Here is a 23557-nt window from a genome sequence, read left to right as displayed (position 1 = left end):
CTGGATTTGTAAAGACAGCCGAGTAGCAATCTTGATTTGTTTGGATCAGATGTTTTAATAGGTGAGCTGCTCACGTTCTAGGCTCTAGGCTCACATTTGAGCTAGATTCCTCTGTTCACACCCGCACATTCTGTTGATACAGCGTGCATACGGAGTCTACCTCAGACGGACACAGCTAGCTGAACTCAAAAATGGACCTTGGTAATTTCCAAGCATTTATACAGTTCAAATAATTCTTAGCTTTCCACTAGCACGCATTTTTTAATGAAGCACAAAATGCTCAATATTCACAATAAAAGATTTTATTTTTTGAACATATGAAGATACAAAATATAGATTTCTTTTGGCAGTAATACTGTCAGTGGCTGTGCTGTTATGAAGAGCTCTGCTTTCACTCCTGGCCACGCACTGCCCACTGACACGTCACACCATACATGAAAAACAGGTGCGGTGACATTAGGAGAAACGGTCACACACACACACCGCAGGGCTACAGAAAGTGTCGATCATGGGCGGGCAGCTTCACAGAGGGCCGATGATAGTTGAGGTGAGTAATAGCAAATCCAGGTACGACCATCACATTGTGCTCACAGCTCCAGCTTGAATCAAATTCACCCCGTTTATCCTTAAATGCATCCAATTTCTGTTACCATATGAATCAAGCATTTTTAAAAAAAATTTTGGGGGGGGGGCTCCATTAAATACTAAACCAGGGACATATATAATGTAAAACATTTACATTTGTCTTCCAGGAAGGAAATGAACAAAATGTGCCTTTTGTGCATCTGGCATATTAAACATCTACATCAAGGTCTATCTATGGTCCCTCCTGTCCAGTCAGCATGTAACCCACACACACACAGGCACAAACACACACACAAGCACAAACACACACAGGCACAGCGTTAATACTGACTTTAAAATAACATTTACAGTTTAACACCTCTTAAATGTGCATGGAAGCACATTCACTTTATAGCACTTAACTGATTTCATCTTCTGGAACGTATCTCGAAAGAATTTCAATCAAACATGGCAGTTTATAACAGGATTTTACCTACACTATTAAACACAAAAGCATAGAAATAATGGGGCATTTTTTTTAAAACACCAGCAACACAGTTGTGTGATCATAGCATCACACCATTCACTATCAAATATATAATGATTGTGTGTAGGATATTACAACGAGAGCCAGGCGCTCTCAGATAGGAATACGAAATTTAAAAAGGAACCAGAGTTCAGCATGGTTCCGAATATGATTTATGTGTTTGAAAGACAAAACAATGGCACTTATATACATGGATGAGGATAATTAGAAAACTACTGAAGATATTTGAGGCTGCTGCAGGTAAGTGTGACAGTAAAGTTAACTGATAACCAGAGAGAACTAAACTTATGATGCAACAGTTGATGCTCAGAACCATAAAATATGCGCAGAACCTGTTATTAACAATGTGAAATATAGACTCAGGAGAATGACTGACTTCAGAAGTAAGAGGATTCCTCACCACGGTTTAGAATAGCACCAGTAAGTCTGAACGATCAGTGCCACTTCCGGATGAGATGGGCTCCTCCAGCAACAGATCACAGGCCCTGAACACGAGCCTGTGAACCAGGACGGGGTAGAGGGAGCCCACAGTCTGTTCAATTCACCAAGGAGCGAGGGGTTAACGCACCCCTACACAGAGATCTGTCCCACTGGTCAGCACTCTGAGCTGTTATTGCTCTCAAGCTCACCTGTATCTTGTTTTTAACCTCTTTCCAAAACAAGGTCACACAGGAGGAATTCTGCCTGGCTCCCACTAGCGCCCCCCACAGGTGTCTCATAGGAACAGATGAGAAGGCAGTAAATCCAGGTGATACCACCACCTGGTCACTTGAGTCACCGCAGAACTTCAGGGACAGTGAGGATAAATGCCACCCTCCCCCCCCCCCCCAGGTGCCAAACCTGTTATTTTTTGGAGGAAGTTGTGTGGGTGGGGGGGGGGTGTGGAGTCACTAAGGAGCATCACACAGGTATGAATAAACATGAAATCCCAACTCAAAGCTAGCATGGGAATCTAGGTGGGGGGGGAGGGGGGGGCAAGCTTGTCAATATCCTATAAAAGCAAAAAGATGGTCAGGGAGTCTCGGGGTGAGCATGTGTGGGGGTGGGGGTGGGGGGGGGCACATGTGGGAGCAGGCATGTGCCATGGGCATTCACTCACGGCTCCCAAACAGCTGCAACAGGAAGAAGAAGATGTAGACGATGTCCATGTAGAGGCAGAGCGCGCCGAACACATGCTCCTCCGGGCTCAGGGAGTACCGCCGGTTCCCCATCAGGAGCTGCACGTCGAAGGCCAGGAACTGCAGTGGGGACAGGCACCGGGGCAGGGTCAGCCTGGTCCCACACAGTGACCAGGCAAACAAGCTCACCAGCAGTACCAATGTTTGCCACCACTCAACAGTCACTAAAATAAAGGAAGCGGGGGCCTTGAAGTGACTTTTTGAGTGGGGCTCCATAGACTGCAAAGCTGCCTCTGCTCACCAGAGTGAAGACCAGCGCCCCCAGTCCTGCGTAAGCTGTCTGCAACCAGGGAATCTGATGGAAAGAGACGAAATGTCATTTTTAAATCCATTATACCAGTCTTAGCATTCAGTGTCTATACATTTACATTAATGACACTTACCTCAGCAATGGTGACAATGCAAATTAGGTGACATTAGGTGACACTCTGGAGCTTTCCAGCACACGTCAGACAACTAACGCACGTTACACCCCCGAGCACACTGCCCCCCCAGTGCATGCGTCAGAGCCGCCCATCGCCACTTACGTAGCCGAAAGGCACGGTGAAGACCAGCAGCAGCCCGGTCATCATCAGCACCATCATGAGGGAGAAGATCAAGCCGTGGCAGAGAGTGAAGTCAAACTGGGGATGAGGAGATGGAGAAGTGGTCAGTCTCAATCACTCATCGCGGGTCCACAACGCCTGTTCTGGGCCACGTGGAACTGGCACACCTTTGTCTGGAAGCAGAAGAGCGTGACCCCCAAGCAGACCAAGGCACAGATCCCAACGCAGAGCAGCACCACCCGGGTGTTGTGGTAGCTATGGAGACAAGACAGGGGCGGGAAGAGTCATCAGAGCAGGTCCACGGCAAACACCTCTCCATGGCAGCCTCGCACGTGCATGGCACCGTACCTGGCCAGCATTCCCGCCATGTAGGACATCGCCAAGGTCTAGAAAGAACAACAAGATCATCATCATCACCACCACCTTCATCATCAGAGCCGAGATGTGCAAAGAGAAGCCTCCTCCTAATGCTGTCAGACTTGCTCCCCATTGGGTGCAGATGCACACTCCAGGTCATGTGACAAGGCAGCCCCGCCCACAAGCCACGGAGGCTGCCGCTATTCGAACTATCAGTGTGTGCTGTACAGGTCTGTAACCAAGGGCAACGGCAGGCCATCTCTGGATCAGTCATGCACAGGATCACCCCTCAGCCGGTACTCACAAAGATGCCCAGAAGTATGAGGTTGGTGGGATGACGTCGTCTGGGAGGAAGTCAAATTAATAATCAGCATATCTGTGTCATCAGCAGCCTGCTTACCAAGCTCCAAATCCATTGCATGAAAGCTAGTTTATTTGAAGATCAAAGTCGATGGGGAGGGGTGTGGCTTTACCTAGCACTTGTGCTGCATGCCAGCACCAGGTACGTCCCCATGAAGGTGATGCTGCGGGGGGAGACAGAGAGGTCACTGGCCACATCTGGTTAGACGCACTGCCTCTGGCGCCCAGACTTGACAAGGTGAAGGTGTGTGTCATCACCGGGGATAGGAGCTACTTACTAAGAGGCCAGATACAGCACACGGTGGAATTGCACAAACATCCTGACCTGCTCGCTGCAAGAGAGGTGGGGAGGACAGAGGAAGGAGGAGCGGAGAAGAGAACATAGGACAGGAGGGGAGGGGAGGGGAGAGCAGAAGAGTCAGCTGACGTGCATCATTTCCACTCCCTTATCAGACAAAGACAATCAGCCCCCAATCAGCCTACAATGAACATGACTTCATAAATAAAATAAACTGGCAAAAATTAATGCTCATCACATTACAATCATATAGCAGTCTGAGGGCATGTCAGGGACAGCAACAGCAGTATTCTGATAATGTCACTCAATTCAGGGCCTGCTTACCAGAATGTGAAGAGAGCCACGACGCCGAAGGTCACCATCAGCTGGAGCATCAGGATGGCAAACACCTGCGAGAAGGTCACTGGTTCACATTAGCGGCTCACGGACCCGCCCTGCAGCTCCAGAGCCCAGTCCAGCCTAGCTAAAAGACTCCCACCTTACGGATAAACATGCGCCGGATGCTCTTGTCCTCCCAGCCGCTCCCGCTGAGACCGTCCCAGCTGTCGCTGGGGTCCGAGTATGGTGAAGACACATCGGAGGCGTAGGGGTTGGAGTAGCCCGAGCCTACAAGAGGAGGGTGGGGCATTAGGACCGGGCGGACGTTGACTGCATGTAAAGCACCCTAAAGGGCGAGTTAGAGAGCACCAGGTGAACGACAGCTGGCGGGCAGGGGGCAACAGAAAGACAAGGCAGGGCAGCAGAATCACAGGGTTACTCACTGGGGCTGGGGTGCACGTACGCCCAGCTTGGGTGGAAGGGCACAAAGGGAAGAGCCTGAGTGGCGCCCGCCAGACCTCTAGGGCCTTGAGGCTTGTCTCCAGCTGTGGCTTCAGTGTAGCTGGGGGGTTCAGTGGGCATACTCATGACTGGGGGTAGAACAGGATGCCGGGGGTTAGATGGGGGTCCATGTCAGTTCAACACAAACATATCGAAGATGAAAAATGGCACTCCGATGTCTATAAACGGTTTAATGCTTTAGCAATACGGGCCAGCAGTAGCGAAGACAGAGCTCAGAAGCTACACTGTGATTTCCGGATGGCACCACACCAGACACAGTCACACGTCACAGCCTGAAGTCAAACCCAAACACATAAGGCAGAGCCAGATACGGGGAACTAATGCTAACTGCAGTCAATAACTGATTAATTCAGGGTTGCCAACTTTGGTCAGTTGGCTGGAGTGAGATTTTCAATTCGAGACAATTCACATGTATGTAACAGTTGTTTGTTTACCAACCCAACGCTTTTTATGTATATAATCTTAGATTTATAATAGAATAATACAGATTTGCCGTAAGATTTCTTGCGTGAGCGTGACAGTCTGAAAGCATCAATGTCACGCCAGAAGCGTGAGAGTTGGCAACCCTGTTAATCATTTTTCAGCTTACCTGAGTGTCACGGGCGGGCACAAAGCATATAGATACCTGTAGAGCAAGCTTACTGTTCAAAACGTGGGGTGTAGTTATTGACTCCTTTGTTAAATACAAGGAAACCGTTTAAAAAACAATTTCGGTTCCTCCAAGGCCGCTTGGATGTGTGGAGGCGCAGTCAACAAAAGGACCGACACCAACAAGCTCAGGGTAAACCTGCCACTAAAATGCTTTTTACAGTCAAACTTTTCTGCTGCACCCAAAGCAGGTGTCCGCCGGTACCTGAATTTCAGAATTTCGGCGCCTTTCCGAACCTCAGCCGTACTTTTGTATATCTGAATACAAAAATGTGCGCTGGAGCGGCTGCACACAGCACGACTTGGTGGGAACGGAAATCGGGGCATTTCGACAGCACGGTGGCACCATACCAGGGTTAAGCTAGGCCAATACGAGCTAAAACGTATTATTTCAAAGCATTACTCTTACCTGCAACAGAGAGGTGGCTGAAAAATGACGGTACCTGCTAGCGAGAGAGATGAGGAAACAGTCCCGCAGGTGACGCAAGCGGCCACGTGCGCCGCTGGGGATTATGGGAAAAGGAGTCCATATAGGCACCCCCGCCACAGCAAAATTGCAATGGAGTAAAAATGGACCGTACCATATTTAGGAAAGATACCAACTGGAAACCCAGTACTGGGTTTAGGGTTTGTATCCAGTATAGTAGTTTGGTGGGTTTTAGTATAAACGCAGTTTATTATGTTTTTAAGACAGCTTGATACAGTCTGTTCAGTCATCCTCACCTAGTTCCAAGAAACTGAAAACATTACATAATATGAATAGTATTAATCTCAATAAAAAGGCCATGTTTTTAAAATGGTGAAAGAAATCATGACATAATCCTCTGGTTGCCATACACCAATGCAGTTTTCCTAAATAGCAAATGAAATTCAGCCTGACATACAAAGCAAAGGATCATAAATAAAAAGAACCTATAGAGGAACAACAAAATCCAAACTGCATAGGAGGGCAAGCCTCAAGCCAAGGAAGCATTTATTTTTATTTATCAGATGTTTCTGTCCAGTGACATAAAAGTACAGGGAATTTTATGAATTAATGAGAAAAAGGAGAAAATTTCACTTGCAGCACATTATTGCAAGTTGCCTGTTACCATGGACTGAACCTCACAAATCACTACAGCCCAGTTCCATGGGTTGCTGTCCAAAGGGCATGATCACAGGGATCCTGTGTGGGACCAGCCAGCATAAAGTAAAATAGAGATACTGGCAACAATGGCCTGGACTGTGCATCACCTGGAATATAGAAGTTATACCCTCAGATCTCTTATGTTTAGAGCATTTTATTTAGACTTTTGTCTTTAATTCAAGAAATGAGTTACACCACAATGGCGTACTCCTCCTAGTGTCTGATAAATATGGAATAGCATGTAAATCATTCCCTCTTGTGGGCCAAGCTACACCGGTATCCAGAGCTTGTACAGTGAACTGGGCGATCAAGAAACAGGCGGCAGTGTGCAGCTCAGGACAGGCTGAAACTTCATTCTTATCCTCGATTTAGACAAAAGCATCTGCTAAATAAACGTAAACCTGTCGACTGATTTTAAAACCCCATTTTAACTTTAGTTACTCGGGGGAGAAGTAGCAGACTGGAGACTTACAGGAAAAACACACACCACTTGATTTACATCTGATATCCAGATCCCAACAGACAACACCCAGATCTCAGAGTACAGGCTGCGCAACACAAACATTCTCCATAACTTTCAGGGAAATAGTTTACCTAAACACAGGTAAAAAAAAAATGCTTCTCAAAAGAATGTGTAACAAACAGAGTAAATGACACCGAAACCAGCTCTGAGGGCCCAAAACAATGTGTGTCTTTATGCCAATAATCCATCTGAATAGCCTCCACCCTCAAAAACACCAACATCAGTGGTCCTACTGCAGTCAGCATCAAACAGGGATGGGAAGTGAAAGTATCACAATGGGAGTTTACTCATTTATTCAGACAAACCCATTATTGCAAATACAATGTTAAATAAATGACAAAATAAAAGCTCTTGAGTGGGAATGGAATCTAAAAGTGATTCAGTCCCATTTGTGTGGCTGCAGATACAATTAAAAGGAAGATTAAGTGCAAACGTCACAAACAGCTTTATTTGGAGAGACTAGGGCAAGCCTACTGTGACGAGACTGACATCCTCGCTGAAGATGGTTCATGAGGGAGACCTGGCGTTTTGCAAAGAGATGGGGGGGGGGGTGTACTGCCAGTTCAGCATGCTTCCAAACAGCCATGACTGAGGGAGGAAGGGAGGAAGCTTCATGAGGTTTCTGGTGGTGCCACCTGGACAATGTTCAGATGTCATGCATCTGTTTGTCGATTTTGGATTTCAAGTGCTCCTTGTACGCCAAGATGTCCCTGTTCCATTTAGTGATGGTCTGCTTCTCACAAACCCAGATTTCCTGAGCCACCTGTGTGGGAGCACAAAGACAGATGCAGGAGGTGGGCATTCAATCCAACACTATCTAGAAATTGTGACCAGAGGCTTGTAGACCAAGAGGTTCTAGAACATACGCGACTAATTCCAAGTGAATTGCATTTGAAGGTTACAGGGCCGGCTGTGAAAACGTACCTGTTGGATCAGCCTGAAGTCGTGGCTGACCAGCATCATGCCACCCTCAAAGTCATTGATGGCTTCTGCCAGGGCATCGATGGTCTCAATATCCAGGTGGTTGGTGGGTTCATCAAGGAAGAGCATGTGGGGGTTCTGCCAGGCCAGCCAGGCGAAGCAGACCCGGCACTTCTGCCCATCTGACAGGTTCCTGATGGGACTCACCTGGAGGAGGAAGAGAAGCGGCATGGGCTACAGGCAACCACGAAGAAGAGCTTCAGGGGGACCCGCTTTCAACCGAGGGCTCACCTGCTGCTTTCCAGTCAGTCCATAGCGACCGATGATCTTCCTCATCTCCTCTTTCTCTTTGATCTCGGGGTAGCACTTCATCATGTAGTCCAGTGGAGACAGGTCCAGCTCCAGCTGCTCAGTCAGGTGCTGTGAAGGACAACCTAAGCAGTCAATGCTTCAGCCCAGAAGCAAATCGCCCACTACATTCCGACAGGAGAGCTTATTACCATCCTGTTCACAGGAAGCTCAAAGGGACGAGACCTCTTGGCAGTTATTTCAGACTGAGCTGCACATGGTCACGACCCCCCACCCCAGAAGACCCAGACATCCTAAAATCAGAGGCTTGTTGTGCTGTTGCGCACCTGATCAGATAAACGCTTCGGTCCATTTTTATCAACGCACCATCACACTGAGAACATACTGCTTGGTGACGGTACTATAATTCGGCCTTTTGTTTACATCACATCAGGGCAGCAACCCAAGCCTGTAGAGGGCGCCTGTGAGCACACTGACAACCAGGGCTCTCAAACTTCATCCACCCAGTTTATCAGCCAGAAAAGCAGGTTACTATCATAGACAGCACTCTTCAGCACTCTGGCTGAGTATGAGTACGGGCAGCACAACACTCTTAGCTCAGTAGCAGCAGCAATCAAGACTGCACAATGTTCTGCAGTTACAGCCTCAAATCAAGCATATACAGCTCTTGAAAAAATTGAGATCACCATCAAGTTGTCTAAGACAGCAGTACACAAGAAGGTGAAGCAGGAGATACTGGCAGTAACCAAAAACCAGCCAGGTAGAGGGCAGAAGCAGCTTTCTAATGCCAGAGATGACTGTCAACTTATCCAGCAGTGCCTCACAAATTGGACCTTGAAAAAGATTGGGAAAAAGATTGGTGCGAAGTGCACTGCTAAGACAGTTCATAACAGGTTAGCAGAAGCAGGACTGAAGACCCATAAAGCAAGGAAGAAGCCCTTCATTAATGAGAAGCAGGCAAGAGCCGGACTGGAGTTAGCAAGAAATGTGCATTTTACACAGGTGCATAACCATAAAGTGAGAAATAAGTGAAATTGAAAATTCAGCTGTAGTCTCAATTTTTTCCCAGAGCTGTACGTGCTTCATCTGAATTAAACAGAAGACAAGAGCAGTCATACATTACCTGGTGGTATCTGCCGATCTTAACATGAGAGTGTTTCCTAATCATACCATCAGTGGGGAGAAGCTGAAATAGAGAGGATGTGTTAGACCTTCATTCACCTGCTGTGTAGTGACCATTCACAGCAGTTTGAGGACCTGACATGAGGAATGAGCTCCACACCTCGCCTGCAAGGAGCTTCAGCAGCGTGGATTTCCCAGCCCCGTTCGGACCCACCAGGGCCACCCGTGTGTCCAAGTCTATGCCAAACTCCAGGTTCTTGTATATGCAAGGCTGAAACCCAGAGTCGGGAGCGACATTAGGCCCACGGCACCAACCGCAGTACCAGGACCACGTCCGGAGAAATACAGGAAACTCACCGAGTCATCAGAGTATCTAAAGCTCACGTTCTGAACCATGATAACTGGAGGAGGTATCTTCCCACAGGGAGGAAAATAAAATGACAGGGTCTGCAGAGACAGCAAATGGAAAGCCAACAGATCAGCCTGTGTTGCTGAGCTCTGAGGCCAGGACAGATCTGCAGGCTGGCCAGAAAGCCTATAGCCCATTAAACACACTGAAGATCAAAGACCACCATCACTCTTAAAGCATTATTGGGGATCATTCTTTCAAACAAGCCAGGATCCCCAAGCAGCTTCAGAGTGCATCGCGCTCAACTGCTGTAAATGGGCACCGGCCCCAAACATACCTTGTCATTGACAACGCGCTCCGTCAATCCCGACGCCACCATCTTCTGTAGGGTCTTCTCTTTGCTCTGCGCCTGCCGGGCCAGCTTGGCAGAGCCATGACCGAACCGTGCAATATAGTTCTAGACAAAGACGAAACATAAATCACATGTGATCTGCATGCCGTGGAGGTGCCAATCTGACATGGCAGATCACAAGGTATATGCAGCGTAACTGCAGCCTGTGAAGTTCCAACTTAATACCATATGACCACAGGGGGGCCGTGCTTACCTTCATGTGTGCGATCTGGTCCTGCTCCCAGTTGTACCGTTTCATTTGGTTTTCCTCCAGCTCCTCCCTGGTCTTCACATACTGGTCATAGTTACCCTTTAACACAAACACAGGCATTAATGCTGCATGCATCTAAACACCCAGCAAAGGCGCTTAAAGGATGTGACTGATCGGCAGTTATTTCAGACTGAGCTGCACATGGTCACGACCCCTCATCCCCCACCCCAGAAGACCCAGACACCCTAAAATCAGAGGCTTGTTGTGTTGTTGCGCACCTGATCAGATAAACGCTTCGGTCCATCTTTATCAACGCACCATCGCACTGAGAACATACTGCTTGGCGACGGTACTATAATTCGGCCTTTTGTTTACATCACATCAGAGCAGCAACCCAAGCCTGTAGAGGGTGCCTCTGAGCACACTGACCAAGCACATGCATCACAAACTGAGATTTATTGGTTAGCTAAATAACTCGCCAGATTTAAGGTGTCCCAGTTTAAACAGACTTCTTCGTTCACTAACATTTAGTCCAGACTACCTTAAATCCGACAAGTTCTTTTGCTAACCGAGAAATCCAGCTTTGCAATACAGGCCTCAGGTCTACCGAGCCTCACCCACGCAGACACAGGAGAGCCCAGTCTCCTACCGTGTAATACTTGAGCTTTCGCTGGTGGAGATTGATGATGTTGGTGCACACGCCGTTCAGGAAGTCTTGAGAGTGAGAGATCAGGACGAGGATACGCTTAAACCTGTGCAGAGGACAAAGGCAGCATGGAGACTGACAGAAAATGCCAGCGAAGATGGACAGCAGTGGCAGCCAAAGCGGACTTACTGTTTGAGCTCCTCTTCCAGCCACACACAGGCGTCCAAGTCCAGGTGGTTGGTGGGTTCATCCAGCAGCAACATGAATGGCTTGATGAACAGAGCTCTGTCACAGGAGACATGCATATGAGGGGTGGCCATTTTTGGAGGGATAACTCCACAGCCAGGGTGACGCAGGTCAGTCTACGCTTTCTCCCGAATTCTCATCGCTGCACCGCACTGAGAACGTACTGCTGGGCGGTGGCGCTCATCCGGCCTTTTATTACATCATATCCGCGCGCGACACTGTGGCCCCACCGCGAAAGGGGCGGAGTCCTCACCTAGCTAGGGCCACGCGCATGCGCCAGCCGCCACTGAAGTCCTTGAGCTTCTTGCGCTGCATGGCGGTGGTGAAGCCCAGGCCGTGCAGGATGCGGGAGGCGCGCACCTCGGCCTTGTCGGCATCCAGCTCCTCCAGACGCTCATAGAGCTCCATCAGTTTCTCGCACTCGGCTGAGGGGACACCAGCACATTTCATCGGTATGGTTCGGCAAAACCCAAACTGTACCTAGAAGGTCCAAGATGCCATCAGCTGTTAAGACATCAAACTGCATTAATTTAAAAAGATTATGACCAAAAATGAGTTAACACTGGAGGTGGGAATGGATTATGACCAGCAATTACAGGCTAGCTAAAAAAAAAGTTAGTGGTAAATATGTATGCTGACAACTTTCTTGATGGAAAGAGGGTAGAAATGCCAAAATTATAGTCACTGTAGACACACCACAGCACACAGTAAACAAAAAAATGGGTTCCTTGCACTTTATCTCTTCAGTTATATGACATTGGGACAGTGGGCAACTATTATTTAGTACTGGGAGAGCAGTGTATGGGGACGGTACCTTGCTGGTTGAGGATTCAAACCAGCAATCTCTCAATCACAAACTTGCTTCCCTAATCATTAGGCCACTATTGCACAGTAAATGTTCCTTTTCAAAAGTAGAATTCACACTTCTTGAAGAGAAAAGCAATATGTAGAACATTATATGTTCCAGAAGGCAATAAATCTAGAATGTCATTAATTAAATCTGAAGGAAGTAAAGGGACAATGTGTTTAAGTGACAACGTAGGCTGAGCCCAGTGCAGACTCACAGTCCTCGTGGGCCAGGCGCTCAGCCTCCTTCTCCAACTGGATCCTTTCCTCGTCCACTTCCATCACGCACTGCAGCGCCGTCTTCTCACTGGGGGCCATCTCTCGCGTCAGGTGGTAGATGTCAATGTGCTCTGGGATGGGGACTTCTCGGAGGCCGATTGCCGACAGCAACATGGACTTTCCTGAGATGGAGGGACGCGATTCGTTTATAGAGCGGCGCATTCAAGCAGCGGCCATTGTGAAGGGCGTCGTCATCTGGGGGGGCTTACCGGTGCCGTTGAGGCCGATCAGCCCATAACGGCGGCCCGAGTTGAGCTCCAAGCTGGTGTCACTGAGCAGCTCCTGACCGTGGAAGGTGAGCGACAGACTGCTGATGTGCACGTCTGTGCTGTTGGGGTGGGATGCCAGTACGCCGGTCACTGCCCTCGCCTCGGTCTTCTTCAGCTCAAACTCATCCATCTCCTTCGTCAGGCTGGCTACCTCAGCTACAGAGAAAGCAAAGCCTGAGAGGAAGATCTGATCACTAGGGCGTTCAACCACCCCTGCTGGGACAAGGAGTCCTGGTGCTTCAACGCCAACTGAGTACAACACAAACCCATCATCCCTCAATCACTGCTGAATGCAAACCTGCCTGTCCTAGTCAAAGGCTGGAGTCAGGCAGACCGTATCTTAATGTACCCCGAGTGGCGAGTCTGTCTTACCACTGTCCAGTGCTCCGTTTTCCGGGCTTTCCGGGCTCTCCGGATCCCCGTTCACCTCATCTGGCTTCTTAGTGCGCTGGCGAGCCTTGGCGGCCTCCTTCTTCTTGGCGGCCTTCTTCTTAGCCAGATCAGACGGCATGGCTGCAGACCCCCAGGAGTATCCGACAAGACAGCAACCTAAGAAGCACATGGCTTAAAGTTCCGAGTATGGACACACGAGTGATCATCACTAACAGTAAAATTACCTCAGTTAAATACAGGATTTGTGAGTATACCACTTTAAAGGGTTTACATACACTAAAGCGGCAGTATTAAGATTAAAATCAAACAAACAAATTTAAATATACAGATCGTCCGTTTATAAACACTTATTGAGCAAAAACCTGTCTTACATAAGAAAACAGGTTACAAACCGGCCCCAACAAAGGAGATACTTAACACGTGGTGACTCCATAGAAGCACCCCCCCCCCCCCCCCCCCCCCCATTCTGGAAGCGATTCCCCCGTCGCCGTACCCTCTTCCGGACAGATCCCCTCCCCCACCCATGTTTGTAGCCATTTCAGGAAAGAACACCGTCCCCCCCGCCTTTCGGTTTCTGGACGCGGCACCCTCTTCCGGACAGACCCCCCCTACCGTGGGCGGCCGGCTTTAGGACGCTATGCGGGCCCTGGGGTCCCGCGAAGCGTAGGGCCGACAGCGGCACTAGGCCCGGCATCCATTTCGCTTTTACAAAGAGCTCCATTAAGCTCCACCTGAGCCTCAACGCAGCGACCGCGTACTCCACCAGACAAGTGCGGCCCGGAAGATCTGGGAGGGCAAAGCGGCACATGGAGTGGCACCGGGCCGGCCCGCATCCCCGCCACCCGCACCGCAGCGTGACAGACAGAGAGCTGCGCGGTTAACCGGCACCGCCTTACGTGTACACGGACGCTGACAGTACCTCTTCACGGACGCTGACAGTACCTCTTCAAGACCGTAGATTTAGACAGAATAACGAATGTTCGGAAAGGGGATCGTAAAGCCAGTTACATGTTTCCACACCCCGATACCTTACCTTCCCTCTCGACTGCCGGCGATTCTGAGAAGGAAAAACCCGCACGGCCGCGCGTGTCTCTAACGCCGGGGAGGAAAATCTGATTGGTTTGCGTGCAGCGCGAGTCTGACATCATGCGACTGCTCGGCATTCTGGGATAGGTAGTCTTTCGTGATTTCGCTGCGGCAAAATCCGCTCAACGAAAACACAGTGCGGCATACCGAATACTGCAGGCAAAAGTTTTAAATGCCTTAAGCACACTGTTCCCTGACTTTTGTCTTTGCTTCGGTATTAAGACCACTTCATACATTTTTTAATGAAATCGTAGAAAGGTTCAATACACTACAGAACTTTTTTATTTATCTAATGGTTTTATTTATAACTAATGTGTATTATTAATATTAAAGTGTTTATAACAACAAATGGTTTACATACCAAATTGCTATTTTATACCATTTATAACATTTTTCGTGGAAAGTAATGTAAGTTGGGTACTGTGCCTGTGATCGGAAAGTCGCTATAGTTCAAATGCCCTGCAAAGTGATTTCACTGTTCAACCCTTGAGCAACACCCTAAACCCCATTTGACAATTGCTTCAGTGATTGGTTGACCTAGTTTTCTCAATTATACTGTATGTCGCTTTCAATAAAAGCATCTGTTAAAAATAAATGTAAATATACACGTAAAATATTCATGTGTCTGGAATGTCCAGGGAGCTGGAGTGGGCATCTGGCATTTTCCCAGTGGTCTGATGAGTACATGGTGCGCGGCCAACAAAATTTATTTTAGCAAAATGTATCACTCAGAAAAAAATAACATGGGAGACCAATGATAATTTACTGTGGGGTCATGGAGGGCCCCAAATTCCAGAGCCGTTGTTAAAGCCTAGTCCAGCCCTGCTGGAGTCTATACTACAGTATATTGGTACACAGCATATTACACAGGCCCACTGCAAAATTCACCAAGGGCAGAAGGACCCCTGGTAGGCAAACTTTACCCTATGCCCCACTTGATAACAGGCGATCATGCAAAATTCGCAACAACTGAATGAGAACCCTTCTCCCTGCGGACGAGAACTCTTTCCGATCAACCCCTCCCCCTGTCGCCCAACATCCCCGCGAAACCTCTCCTTCGCCCGATATTACACATGTATTCTCTTTCTCTGCACGAAAAACGGAAAGATGACTGTACTCTATTAGAAAAAAGAAAAACGTAGGACGGGCAAAAGTGTTAAAGCAAATGAAACCAGAGCTTCCATAGGAAAAGCACGCTGCATCACATCAAAGAGACGCACTAGAGAAATAGAAGGCGGATGTCAAGCCAATGAACAGCGGGCTTGCTTGACCTGACTTCACTCCGCAGGACAGGCTTTGCGTAAATTGCGTAGCGCTCGATTATTTCCGAAGCGGTACAGTACTACAGTTCGGATACAATGTCGCTCATCTCGATTGGCCCGCCTTCTCTTTCCGTAAATTGCGCAGCACCCGGCTATTTCAGAGGAGCTGTAGTCCGGATACGGTGTGACCGCTCAGCTCGTTTCGTATCGCGTCGAGACTCGGGGCTTGACTTCGGATTGCCAGAAAGCGGTCTGGACGGGAGGCCGTGGTTTTCCGGACAGCGTCAAATAGGTGTTTTTTTTATGTCTTGAAAATGGATAGACGTCGCAAGCGATAAAAATGACAACATAAATCGTAGCAAAGTACGTTTTTATTTTGAATGCTGTAGCTGTGTGTGTGTCGATGAGAAGGATTTAGTTCCAGATAAAATTACGATAAGGGATTGTTTACAGATTGCTGCTAATGAATTTATTCGTGATCGCTAAAAGTGATACGTCTGCTTACTGGTGAGGAAAAAACCCCAGATGATCGCCGTCTATGCCATTTAACCTAAAATCGTTTAAAATGAAGAGAGTCTGTTTTACATAGACTGCCAATTTGCCTTAAATATACGTGGGCTTAATTTTCAGCCCGCTTTTCGTATTGCTGTTAGACAAAGTAAAAAAGAAATAAATAATAATAATAATAATAATAAATGCAGTTTACAATATCCGCTGTTAGAATAAATGAACATAGCTGTTTGTGTCGGAAAATTTAAAAAAATGTGTGACTGGTTCAGGGTAATATTAAATCCCTTTCGGACACCAGATCAGTCTGACTGTCCCATTAACTTTTTGCTGTAGATGACACATATGTGTGTGTAAATATAACGTGTAGATCACGATATGCTGTAAGAAGCGTCGGTTTTCTGCAGGTTGTCAGACCCTTAAAACATCTGTATGCATGAGACGTATACACATTTTAACCTGATAAAGGGCGAGTCTTGAGTGATTCCCAGCACACGATGTCAGCTGAGAAATCTTTGCGGCGTTTCATATCCGATACCTGCACAGGACGCACTGCACCGATCGACGCCAGGTATCCATGTCCCTGTTTATACAATGGACAGAGATTTGGAAGCTACTAAAACTACGCATTTTGCCCCGCATTGTTGTGGGTGAATTACTTTCGATTGAGCGGTCAGCCGTCCGCCCTGAAAGGACCCGAACACGTTTCCAGTACGTGGATAGGGTTTGCGCCATGCGGGTGTCCTCCCTCCTCGCAGCCTTCCGACCGGCGCTGCCCCTCATCCTGGGGCTTTCCCTCGGCTGCAGCCTCAGTTTGCTCATGGTTTCCTGGACCCAGGGGGATGCGGGCGATTCATGCGGGGATGAGCTGGGGAACCGTGTGCTGTTCCCCGGCGACCACAGGAGAGACACTGAGGGGGGTCTGGATGGGGATGCCGCAAACGAAGATTTCCAACCGCGGATTGTGCCCTATCACATGGACCCAAACAAGCCACACAAGAAAGTCCTCAGGCAAGTTCATGGAGCCAGTGTGTTGTGTTTTTTTTTTTTTTAAAGTGCGTTTATTAGGGTATTGTGGATATCAGGGGGAAAATAATATTCACTAAAAGGCCTTCTTGCCCATCTGTGGATAGTGTACCACTTTGGTAATGTGTTGGGACTTGTGGTGTCCTACTGTAATCATGTACAATAACGCAATATTGCCCTGTCATATGCAGCACAATATATTAGGGCTCTGTGGTTCAGTTTGATGCACATGCTGCACCGTGTCTCCTTGGAGACCATGAGTACGAACTGTATAGTCCCGTGTTCTGTACTGTGGAACAATCAAATAAACCTTTGAATAGAGATGACTATTTTCGATCTTTAAAGTTTCCATTTTCCCTGCAGGATCTGTGTCTTGCCTGCTCTGCCTGTCTCTCACCTTCACATGATTTTGCGATCCTCCTTCTGTCATCTTTTCTGCTTTGAGCTTCACTTGTCTGCTTGGTCACACTGAATCATTGGTCTTTTAATGGTTTACTGAGAGCTTGCAGGTATCTGTGCCTTGCATCCTGCTAAATGACGCTGAGCTGCCCCTTGACTACGCTTGCAGAAATCCATGCTCCTCTATCCTTTCGGGCCAGGGGCAGCCTGCAGCTTTCTGGGGGCAGTCGCAATGACTGCTCTACTTACTTTTAATAAACACTGGAAACTGTTTACGGCCTACTGCGATTTCTTTTATTTACCCCTTGCCTTACGTAAGGGACCCTGGAAAGTTCTGGGCCTTCGGCCCTGTGTGATGTAACTGAACCTATTTGTAGAACCATTTATCACTGGGCTTTTCATGCTACATGCCATGTAAACTGTCTGAGGGTTCATCTCTAGCCCCTTGTCTATCAGAGAGGCCCTAATGGAAATACGTGGACCACTGCAAGGATAACGCTATGATCTAAAAACCACAGTATATCAGAACACAATTTGGCTTATCAACAATAAGGCATTTGGGGATGGCGCAGAAATCATCAGCAATTGGCGAAAACAACTCCGTTCACCATGCCAGCGAATCATCAGCATCTTTCATTGGAGATTTATATCATGCAATTTGCATCGTGACCAGCATGTGGTTGGCATTAGAATGGCGCTTTAGGGTTGCTGATGGTGATTTATGCACCAGTTCACTCACAAATGCCTCACATGCACAGTTTGGTTCCAGGTCACTTCAGTGGAGATTACCATTATTTTGCCATTGTTGTTTACAGTGGATTAGTTTCCTCAATCGTAATAGCAGCGTCTTCTTTGCAGGACACGGTACATCCATACGGAGCTGGGTATCCGAGAGCGCCTCCTTGTGGGCATTTTGACCTCCCGTGCCACCCTCAACACGCTGGCGGTGGCCGTGAACCGCACCGTGGCGCATCACTTCCGTCGCATCTTCTTCTTCACCGGTTTGCGCAGCACCAAACTGCCACACGGCATGGCGGTGGTCGCCCACGGCGACGACCGGCCTGTCTGGCTCATGTATGAGACGGTGCAGCACCTGCACCAGCACTATGGTGCCGACTATGACTGGTTCTACCTGGCGCAGGATGACACGTACACGCACGCTGAGCGGCTGGCGGAACTGGCGGGCCACCTGAGCGCCGGGCAGGACCTCTACATGGGCCGGCCTGAGGAGTTCATCGGCGGTGAGGAGCGTGCCCGTTACTGCCACGGTGGATATGGCTACCTGCTCTCCCGCAGCCTGTTGGCCCGCCTACAGCCCCACCTGGATACCTGCCGCAATGACATCCTGAGCGTCAGGCCTGATGAGTGGCTCGGCCGCTGCATCATCGACTACCTGGGTCTGAGCTGCAAAGAGACCCACCAGGTAACCAGTGTTACTTTTGAGGGTTAAGATCAGATTCACGGCCTGCTCTTAAAATGTTTCTGAATCGTTCTGATCCTCGTCTGGCCTTACAACCACCATCTGTTTTATTGGGAATTTCTCAGGAGGGTTTTTAGTTCTTGGACATTTCAATGCATTTTTGTCTGCTAGTCCCTAATTACTCATTGTGTTACATTTGTCCTTTTGAAATAAGGAGAGGAACAAAACCAGCCCATTGTCGATCATGCTCTAACTCCTTAGACAGTTTGCCTTTGGGTCAATCTATGGATTAGAAGGACAACAATGTATCAATGTGGTTTTTGAGTTGTGAGGAAGTGTAAAGGAAGCATCTGAAATCCAGGAGCAGTTAAACAGACCTATATACTATACTATATACCAGGACTGCGGGACCTGTTCCATGGAGGGCCTGTATGGGTGTGGGTTTGTGGGATGACCTCTCAATCGGCCAATAATAAAACAGTGGTTCTCTACTCCAGTCCTGGGGACCCACCGTATTGGCTGATTGAGAGGCCATCCCAATAACCTGTACCCACCGGCTCTCCATGGAACAGCTTCCCCACCCCTGCTAAATATTATACCATACTATATACTGTATAGTATATACTATATATTATGCTATGCCGTGCTATGCTAAACTATGCTTACTGTATATAACTTACTACTGGATATTTGTAGAATCTGTATTGCATAATTTGTATTGTATAATTTTGGGTCATATTTGGGTGAGTTTTTTCACTAGAATGTTTTGATAGCTACAGGCTGTTGAGAAGGAATGCGATGACTGAACATCCAAACTGTGTGAAGTTAGTTCAGGTCACGTACGTGTGGTAAACACACTTGCCATTGGCTGTGGTTCAATCATTTTATGCATTCCAGATGTCTGGCCAAATGCTGCGAGCTCCAGCTTTTAAATCCTACTACTTGTGAACAATTCCACATGCATATCACGCCGTTATGTCCCTGCTGCTGTTTAGTGGATGTGATTTTTAATAGCATTGTGTCCTAGCAGAAAGTTTCCTTATAATAAAATGCATATCAGAAGCAGACCTGGGAACTTTAGTCCTGATACATTTTATTGCCCCTAAAGTGTGACCTTTAAAGTGTCTGCACATAAATGTAATATTACAGTGTTAAGTTCCCTCGTATTGTTGTTATTACAGGAAATGAAGTATCATTATTTTGAGCTGGGTAAGAACGCAGACCCAGAACGTGAGGACAGCCCGCATTTCAAGAACGCCTTCACAGTTCACCCTGTGTCAGAACCAGACCTCATGTATCGCCTACACAAACGCTTCAGCCAGATAGAGCTGGACCGGACCTACCTGCAGATCCAGCAGTTGCAGGTTAGTGCTTCGTCTCTTGGCCATGCAGTTTATATCTCCAGAGGAACGGCAATAACTCAACAGATCTCAGGACCTCCATGCATTATCTATTAGAGAAAGATTCTTTGATGTAACTGAGATCCATAGCTGTAATTCATAGTCAGTCCATTGCTTGAAGCTTGAGCACTATGGAAAGTCAGTATGTTGCTTTGGTAATCATGATTCTGTATGTTCTGGGCAGGTTCAGATCAACAATCTGAGTGAGCTGACCCCAGAGGGCAGGGCAGGAGCCACCTGGCCTGTAGGAATCAACCCCCCATTCAAGCCCAGGACACGTTTTGAGGTCATCAACTGGGAATACTTCACCGAGGAACACATCTACTCATGCGTTGATGGCGCTCCCAAGTGCGAGCTGCGCGGGGTGGACAAGGCGGACGTGATTGCTGTGCTCGAGACTGCAGTGGAGCACCTGAATGAGCGCTACCAACCACAGCTCCGCTTCCGCAAGCGCCGGCTCCTCAATGGCTACCGCCGCTTCGACCCCACACGTGGCATGGAGTACACTCTGGATCTGGCTCTTGAGGCCCTCACCCAGAAGGGCCACAGCCAAGTCATTGCTAAGCGTGTGGGGCTCCTCCGACCCCTCAGTGCTGTGGAGATCATCCCCATGCCCTATGTGACCGAGGCCACACGTGTGCAGGTCATCCTGCCCGTGACGGCCCGTGTACAGGAGCACGTCGGAAACTTCTTGGACATGTATGCAATGAACACTCTGGACACCCATGACAACGTGCTGCTCACGTTTCTCTTCGTCTATGACCATTTTGATGCCCAGCGAGTTAGCCAAACCGACGTATTTGCTGGGGTCAAGTCCTTGATTGGTGAGGTAGAGAAGCGCTACGGCGACGTGAAGATCCCATGGATTAGTGTGAAGACTGAGGTACCCTCGGAGGTCAAGCTCATGGACATCATCTCTAAGAAGCATCCAGTGGACACTCTCTTCTTTCTCGCCAGTGTGTGGACAGAGGTTAACGGCGACTTCCTCAACCGGTGCCGCATGAACGCCATCAGCAGCTGGCAGGTCTTCTTCCCCATCCACTTCCAGGAGTACAGTCCAGCCATCATATACCGTGACCAGCAGCCATCGGCAGCTGCCTCGTCCTTTGCCTCTGAGGGCCTTCGGGATGGTCACTTCGACCGGCATGTCTTCGAGGAAGCCTGCTTCTATAACGCAGACTACATGGCCGCCCGCTCCAAGATGGCAGCCGACATCTTGGACAATGACGAATTGCTAGAGAACATGGACGTCTACGAGGTCTTTGTACGCTACTCCGGACTCCATGTATTTCGGGCCGTGGAGCCGGCGCTGGTGCAGAAGTACGTGAGGCGGGCCTGTAACCCACGCCTCAGCGAGGACATCTACCACCGCTGCGTCCTCAGCAACCTGGAGGGGCTGGCTTCCCGATCCCACCTGGCTATGAGTCTCTTTGAACAGGAACAGGCAAACAGCACTTAGAAAAGACTCTGCCAAGTAGAGAAGAGAGCAGAGCAACATAAAGCTTATCACACACAGCATTAAACGTTAAAAATTTCATGGACTGCCAATGTATGAAAAGTGCCAAACACTGCAAAGCTTTCATTCTCATTATCGGTATTAATGTTACCTGACTTGGGCTGTCTTTGAGGAATCTATAAAGCAAGTTCAGGAAATATTATCACATCAATAACTTGTTTTATGTTTTTATTTAAATTTTATTTTTTTTGCATATTTTATGCATCTTGCTGTGGCTACAGCAGAGTACCCTTAGCCCAGTGTACAGCTGAGGGTCAAAAGTCAGCAGATGACCTTTCCAAGTACTTGTGCAGGGATTCTGATGGAGTGTGTTTGTGCAGGGATTCTGATGGAGATGTCCAGTATCCACATCTTAATGATTTTATACACACACACACACACACACACACACACACACACACACACACACACACACACACACACACACACACAGTGATCCCCCGCTATATATCGCAGTTCAGCTATCGCCCCTCCTGCTATTTCGTGGATTTTCCCACGACCCGTCACAGTTCTCTGCGTATCGCGTACCTTGCTTGTGGTCCGATTATTTTTGTTTAGTTTTAAGCCCTATAATGGCTCCCAAGCGTCCTGCATCTTCTAAGCCTTCTGGCAGTAGTGAGTCTAAACTCCAGCGCCATTCAGGAGAAGGTAAAACTCTTGGATATGCTTCAGGAAGGAAAGCGTTACGCAGATGTCACTCGCCATTATTAAAATGTTCTTATTTTTTATATATTCTATTACGTATACAGAGAGAGAGAGATGTGTACACACACACACACACATATATATACATATATATACACATACATACATGTTACATATAATTTTTTATGTTACTCATTTCCTTAGCTCAACATCCACATAACATATGTGTTGTTTTAATAAATTTACATGTGTTTAAAGCGTGTGTGTGGGGGGTGGGGTACTTTAAGGCTTAAACCATAAAAAATGTTTATTTATATGGTCTTTCTATATCGTGGATTTTCACCTGTCGCTGATGGGAACGCATCTTCCGCGATAGGCGGGGATCACTGTGTATATATAAGTTTTAACCTGTTTTTCAGGTTATAAGGTTATACAAGGCACAAGTTACACATTGTTAGTAATCTACTCAAACTGAGGAGATGGAAAACAGGCTGGTCCTTTGTGTGTTTATTTTAGGGTTATCAGAAATACCACAGGGGAGGTGCCTTAATGTACCAGGAATTAATCTAAAATGGCTATCAATTTGTCCTGTAGGAGACCCCCTGTACCTACTTTCATTGAAATGTTTTACATTCTTTAGCCCAAAAAGGCAGAATTGTACATTTTACTTGTACAATCGCTCCTCTACTTGCGAACGAGATACGTTCTGAACGGCCGTTCATAACTTGAAATGTTCGTAAGTCGTCATTCAACATCATTTTAAGGGTATGTGCAAGTACAAATAACTAGGATGCTGGGAGTACGCACGCTACGCTGCTGCACGGCGGGAGTAGCGGCCAGAAGTCGTACTAGGAGGAATTGGTGCACAGAAAAAACAATCTATGTTGCGGACAGGAAATAGGAGCCCAATGAGCATAATTTGGACTTACAGTCCTCTTCGTTTGAACGTCTGAAAGTTTGTAAGTTGAAAGTTCGTAAGTAGAGGAGCGTCTGTACTCTTCCAGTTTCAGTAGATTAGACATGTGGACAGCAGCTACATTTGCCTGCAGGAGACGGGTGACCGTTGATGCTGTATGACAGATATGTCTGTTGTGCCGGGGTCTCCCATGATTTTCTGAAAGTCCATGTGCATGCAGGGTGAATAGCTATGAATTGATTTAGGGTCTTTTGTTTATATAGCCGATACATCTCAAATGGAAGATCAAAGACCCACAGAAGCACGGAGGAGCAGTGTCCTCTTGGTACGTCTTCCCTATCCGATCGGGGTCACTGTGATCCAGAGCTTGAGCTTCTCTCGCTGAGCGCAGGGCAAACGGTGGGCAGGCCGC

General features: G+C 47.8%; 3 protein-coding genes across 4 annotated transcripts; 1 reads left to right on the top strand and 2 right to left on the bottom strand.

Moving 5' to 3' along the window:
* Positions 1 to 286: 286 nt before the first annotated feature.
* On the bottom strand, positions 287 to 5837 carry faim2a (Fas apoptotic inhibitory molecule 2a). The gene is made up of 12 exons (XM_023799061.2): positions 5747 to 5837; positions 4611 to 4757; positions 4328 to 4455; positions 4174 to 4238; positions 3830 to 3883; positions 3665 to 3715; positions 3496 to 3535; positions 3183 to 3220; positions 3002 to 3089; positions 2817 to 2912; positions 2531 to 2584; positions 287 to 2349 (listed from the first exon to the last, which is right to left on the bottom strand). The coding sequence occupies exons 2-12, from the start codon at positions 4753 to 4755 to the stop codon at positions 2203 to 2205; spliced, it is 906 nt and encodes a 301-aa protein (XP_023654829.2). The 5' UTR covers positions 4756 to 4757; positions 5747 to 5837; the 3' UTR covers positions 287 to 2202.
* A 1425-nt stretch (positions 5838 to 7262) lies between these two features.
* On the bottom strand, positions 7263 to 14130 carry abcf2a (ATP-binding cassette, sub-family F (GCN20), member 2a). 2 transcript variants are annotated; one of them, XM_023799048.2, is made up of 15 exons: positions 14002 to 14130; positions 12948 to 13124; positions 12516 to 12731; positions 12246 to 12428; positions 11435 to 11606; positions 11125 to 11220; positions 10939 to 11041; positions 10293 to 10388; positions 10025 to 10144; positions 9696 to 9785; positions 9499 to 9609; positions 9340 to 9402; positions 8199 to 8327; positions 7911 to 8114; positions 7263 to 7749 (listed from the first exon to the last, which is right to left on the bottom strand). In XM_023799048.2, the coding sequence occupies exons 1-15, from the start codon at positions 14114 to 14116 to the stop codon at positions 7633 to 7635; spliced, it is 1992 nt and encodes a 663-aa protein (XP_023654816.1). In that variant the 5' UTR covers positions 14117 to 14130; the 3' UTR covers positions 7263 to 7632. The 2 variants fall into 2 exon arrangements, with proteins under 2 accessions (XP_023654816.1, XP_072567406.1); XM_072711305.1 differs by lacking the exon at positions 14002 to 14130 and adding an exon at positions 13911 to 13998.
* A 1363-nt stretch (positions 14131 to 15493) lies between these two features.
* LOC111837190 (chondroitin sulfate glucuronyltransferase-like) lies at positions 15494 to 22491 on the top strand. Its single transcript, XM_023799045.2, has 4 exons — positions 15494 to 16834; positions 18107 to 18671; positions 19850 to 20032; positions 20253 to 22491. The coding sequence occupies exons 1-4, from the start codon at positions 16401 to 16403 to the stop codon at positions 21525 to 21527; spliced, it is 2457 nt and encodes an 818-aa protein (XP_023654813.1). The 5' UTR covers positions 15494 to 16400; the 3' UTR covers positions 21528 to 22491.
* The last annotated feature ends 1066 nt before the right edge of the window (positions 22492 to 23557 follow it).

This window comes from Paramormyrops kingsleyae, chromosome 4, assembly GCF_048594095.1.
Source record: "Paramormyrops kingsleyae isolate MSU_618 chromosome 4, PKINGS_0.4, whole genome shotgun sequence".
In the NCBI taxonomy this organism is placed as follows: Eukaryota; Metazoa; Chordata; class Actinopteri; order Osteoglossiformes; family Mormyridae; genus Paramormyrops; species Paramormyrops kingsleyae.
Note: the sequence above shows the minus strand (reverse complement) of the source record. Positions and strands in the feature narration are given on the sequence as shown.

Excerpts from the sequence above, each read along its gene's own strand:
- LOC111837190 (XM_023799045.2), top strand. The coding sequence starts at position 16,401 with ATGTCCCTGTTTATACAATGGACAGAGATTTGGAAGCTACTAAAACTA. Across the intron at positions 16,835-18,106 it reads CCACACAAGAAAGTCCTCAG|GACACGGTACATCCATACGG; the intron begins GCAAGTTCATGG and ends TCTTCTTTGCAG. Across the intron at positions 18,672-19,849 it reads GCTGCAAAGAGACCCACCAG|GAAATGAAGTATCATTATTT; the intron begins GTAACCAGTGTT and ends TTGTTATTACAG.
- faim2a (XM_023799061.2), bottom strand. The coding sequence starts at position 4,755 with ATGAGTATGCCCACTGAACCCCCCAGCTACACTGAAGCCACAGCTGGA. Across the intron at positions 4,456-4,610 it reads GTACGTGCACCCCAGCCCCA|GCTCGGGCTACTCCAACCCC; the intron begins GTGAGTAACCCT and ends CTCCTCTTGTAG. Across the intron at positions 3,221-3,495 it reads TCATACTTCTGGGCATCTTT|ACCTTGGCGATGTCCTACAT; the intron begins GTGAGTACCGGC and ends TGTTCTTTCTAG.
- abcf2a (XM_023799048.2), bottom strand. The coding sequence starts at position 14,116 with ATGATGTCAGACTCGCGCTGCACGCAAACCAATCAGATTTTCCTCCCC. Across the intron at positions 11,221-11,434 it reads ATGCGCGTGGCCCTAGCTAG|AGCTCTGTTCATCAAGCCAT; the intron begins GTGAGGACTCCG and ends CTCCTGTGACAG. Across the intron at positions 10,389-10,938 it reads GAAAGCTCAAGTATTACACG|GGTAACTATGACCAGTATGT; the intron begins GTAGGAGACTGG and ends TTTGTGTTAAAG.